A 2,197-nucleotide genomic window follows, 5' to 3' on the forward strand; every position below is an offset into this window, starting at 1 on the left:
ACATTCACTCTTCACTGTTTTCTCATCACGATGTTAGTACACACACACTCACAACCCACTCCAATCATTATCACCACTGTTATAACCATGACTATTAGCCATAAAATAAAATTAACAAGAAAAATAACAAAATGGCAAAATTTCATAATACCACCAATTTGTTATACCATATCACCCTAACACTTTGACCTTTGTGTCATTTTCATTATCAAATTTACAGATATTTATGTTTTTAAAAAATTATAGATTTCTCAAAAGTTTTACAATAGTGTTAAAAATATTCAAATTTTAGAAAATATCAAAATTTTATAAATTTAGCAAAATTATTTAAAATTTTAGAATCCTTCAAATATAAAGCACATAAAAGAAACAAAAATTATATCTTATTTTTATTTAAAAGACAAATAACATTTCGGCACATTTCTTTTTCGTGTTCATGTTCGCCCTCTTTACCCTTCCTCCATGCACAATTTTGTTTATCGCCTGTTTTGTCAGCCTCACATTTTGCCTTATCAGTTCCGTGACTTGCACACCCAGCCGTGGCTGCTGTCCCTGCATCTCCTGTTCCTTCTGCCGTGTTTTCTTTTCCTGGTTTAGGTTTGCATTCCTTTTTAATTTTATCATATTTGCAAGAGTCTGTTTGTGCAGGTCGTTTCATTGCCGTTAAATTTAGCGCATTTATTCTGCTCGTCTAATGTTACCGGTGTTGTTGTCGCGTCTGCTGATTTGTGCAAAGATCCCATTAGCAAAAGCGCTTCTATTTGATTTTGAAGTTGCTGTGCTTTGGCAATCGTCATTTGTGATTCCCTTGCTATTCTGTCCGCGGCTATGAGTTTTTCGCTTACCGCCCGCACGGCGTTTACCCATGGTATACCTGCTTTTTTGGCTAGCAAGTCGACGTAGTCAATGCAGGCCCCCTTGCCTGCCGCGGGTGTGTTCGCTGTTGAAGGTGTTGTGCACGCTGGTGTAGCGGTGTTATCGTAGGCATAATACCCGAAGATCTCCGCGGCTTTATGTAGGCTCCCCGTGTCTGAGTTTGGGGCGCTGCCTGTTGCGACCGCGTTTTGCCTAATTGTGCATAAAATGCACTGATTGCCTCTTGCAGCTTCTCTGGCGTCAGTTGCACTGTGCCAGTTGGAACTACGGTGTCGCATTCCTTGCTGTAGTCTTGCCAGTTAGCTGCGGCTTTTTCTTGCCCTCCCGCGGCGACTCCTATCTGTGTGTTTGCGCCTAGTGTTGGATCTTTGCAATAAATGTTGCTGCTTGGTTGGGCCCCGACACAAAGGCAGACTGCGTCTTGGGCAAGTGCCTGGCCGGCGTGTCCCGTTGAGCCGTCCGGTTTCTTGCATATTGTGTCTCGGCCGGCTGTATCCGCCCATGGGAATTTCGTCTTGTCTGGGAAATCTTTCCACGGCTGTGACGGCTTGTTGTCGCTGCCGATAGAGTTTGCGTACGCTTCGCCGTACAAAGATGCTAGTGCTTGGCTGCGGGCCTGCTTTCTCACGTTTTCAAGGCGCTCCATGATATTCTTATGTTCATCACGGATATCCAAAGCTCTTTTTGTTAGGTGCGAGAAAGCTTTTTGAAGGCTTGATTTCTGTTCTTGGTTCAGAGGTAAGCCATATTTTGTTCGAAATTCTTTGTTTGTTTCGTCAGTCGCTATTTCTTTAAAGTCTGCTTTCATGGCCTCAAATTCTGGTTTGTCCAGCCGGTCAAAGTAGCCCTTTTTCGTTGCGTTCTCTTTTACCTTTTCGTGAGTTCCTTCTGGATTGTTGTCTGCGAGGATAGCTGCTATTTCACTCTGAACTGTGGTGAGGTTGAGTTTTATGATATGGCGTACTATTTCACCGACTTTTGCTGCTGGATCCTCTGTTGTTGGATTTGCGGCGCCGCCGCTAACAGCTTTGTGCTCTGGGATTGACTGTGTCAAAAGCTAATAAAATACACAAATGCTCCTAAACTCTCTTGCGTTTTTGACGGCCGCATTGACAGCTTCCGTCGCCACAACAAATATGAGGGCTGACTCTAACAACATCTGGTTAATTCCGTTGCAGTATTTCTGTTAAAAGAAAAAGTAAGCAAGCCTTCTAAATTTATAAACACCGAAATTTCTCCGCGTGTTGTGGTAACAAATTCCTTCGAACATTAAATTTTGGTCGCTTCGTAGAGTTACGTAAAAGGCACTCAGTTAAGCCAA

The 2,197-nt window shown here is 42.8% G+C and overlaps 1 pseudogene across 1 annotated transcript; it reads right to left on the reverse strand.

Moving 5' to 3' along the window:
* Positions 1 to 347: 347 nt before the first annotated feature.
* Positions 348 to 2,035, reverse strand: TEOVI_000306800:pseudogene (annotated as a pseudogene). The gene is given in 4 exon segments: positions 348 to 377; positions 380 to 640; positions 642 to 1,061; positions 1,064 to 2,035. Coding segments are annotated over 4 exon segments (1,683 nt in total).
* Positions 2,036 to 2,197: the final 162 nt, after the last annotated feature.

This window comes from Trypanosoma equiperdum (assembly GCF_001457755.1).
Source record: "Trypanosoma equiperdum strain OVI genome assembly, contig: ctg_647, whole genome shotgun sequence".
Taxonomy (NCBI): Eukaryota; Euglenozoa; class Kinetoplastea; order Trypanosomatida; family Trypanosomatidae; genus Trypanosoma; species Trypanosoma equiperdum.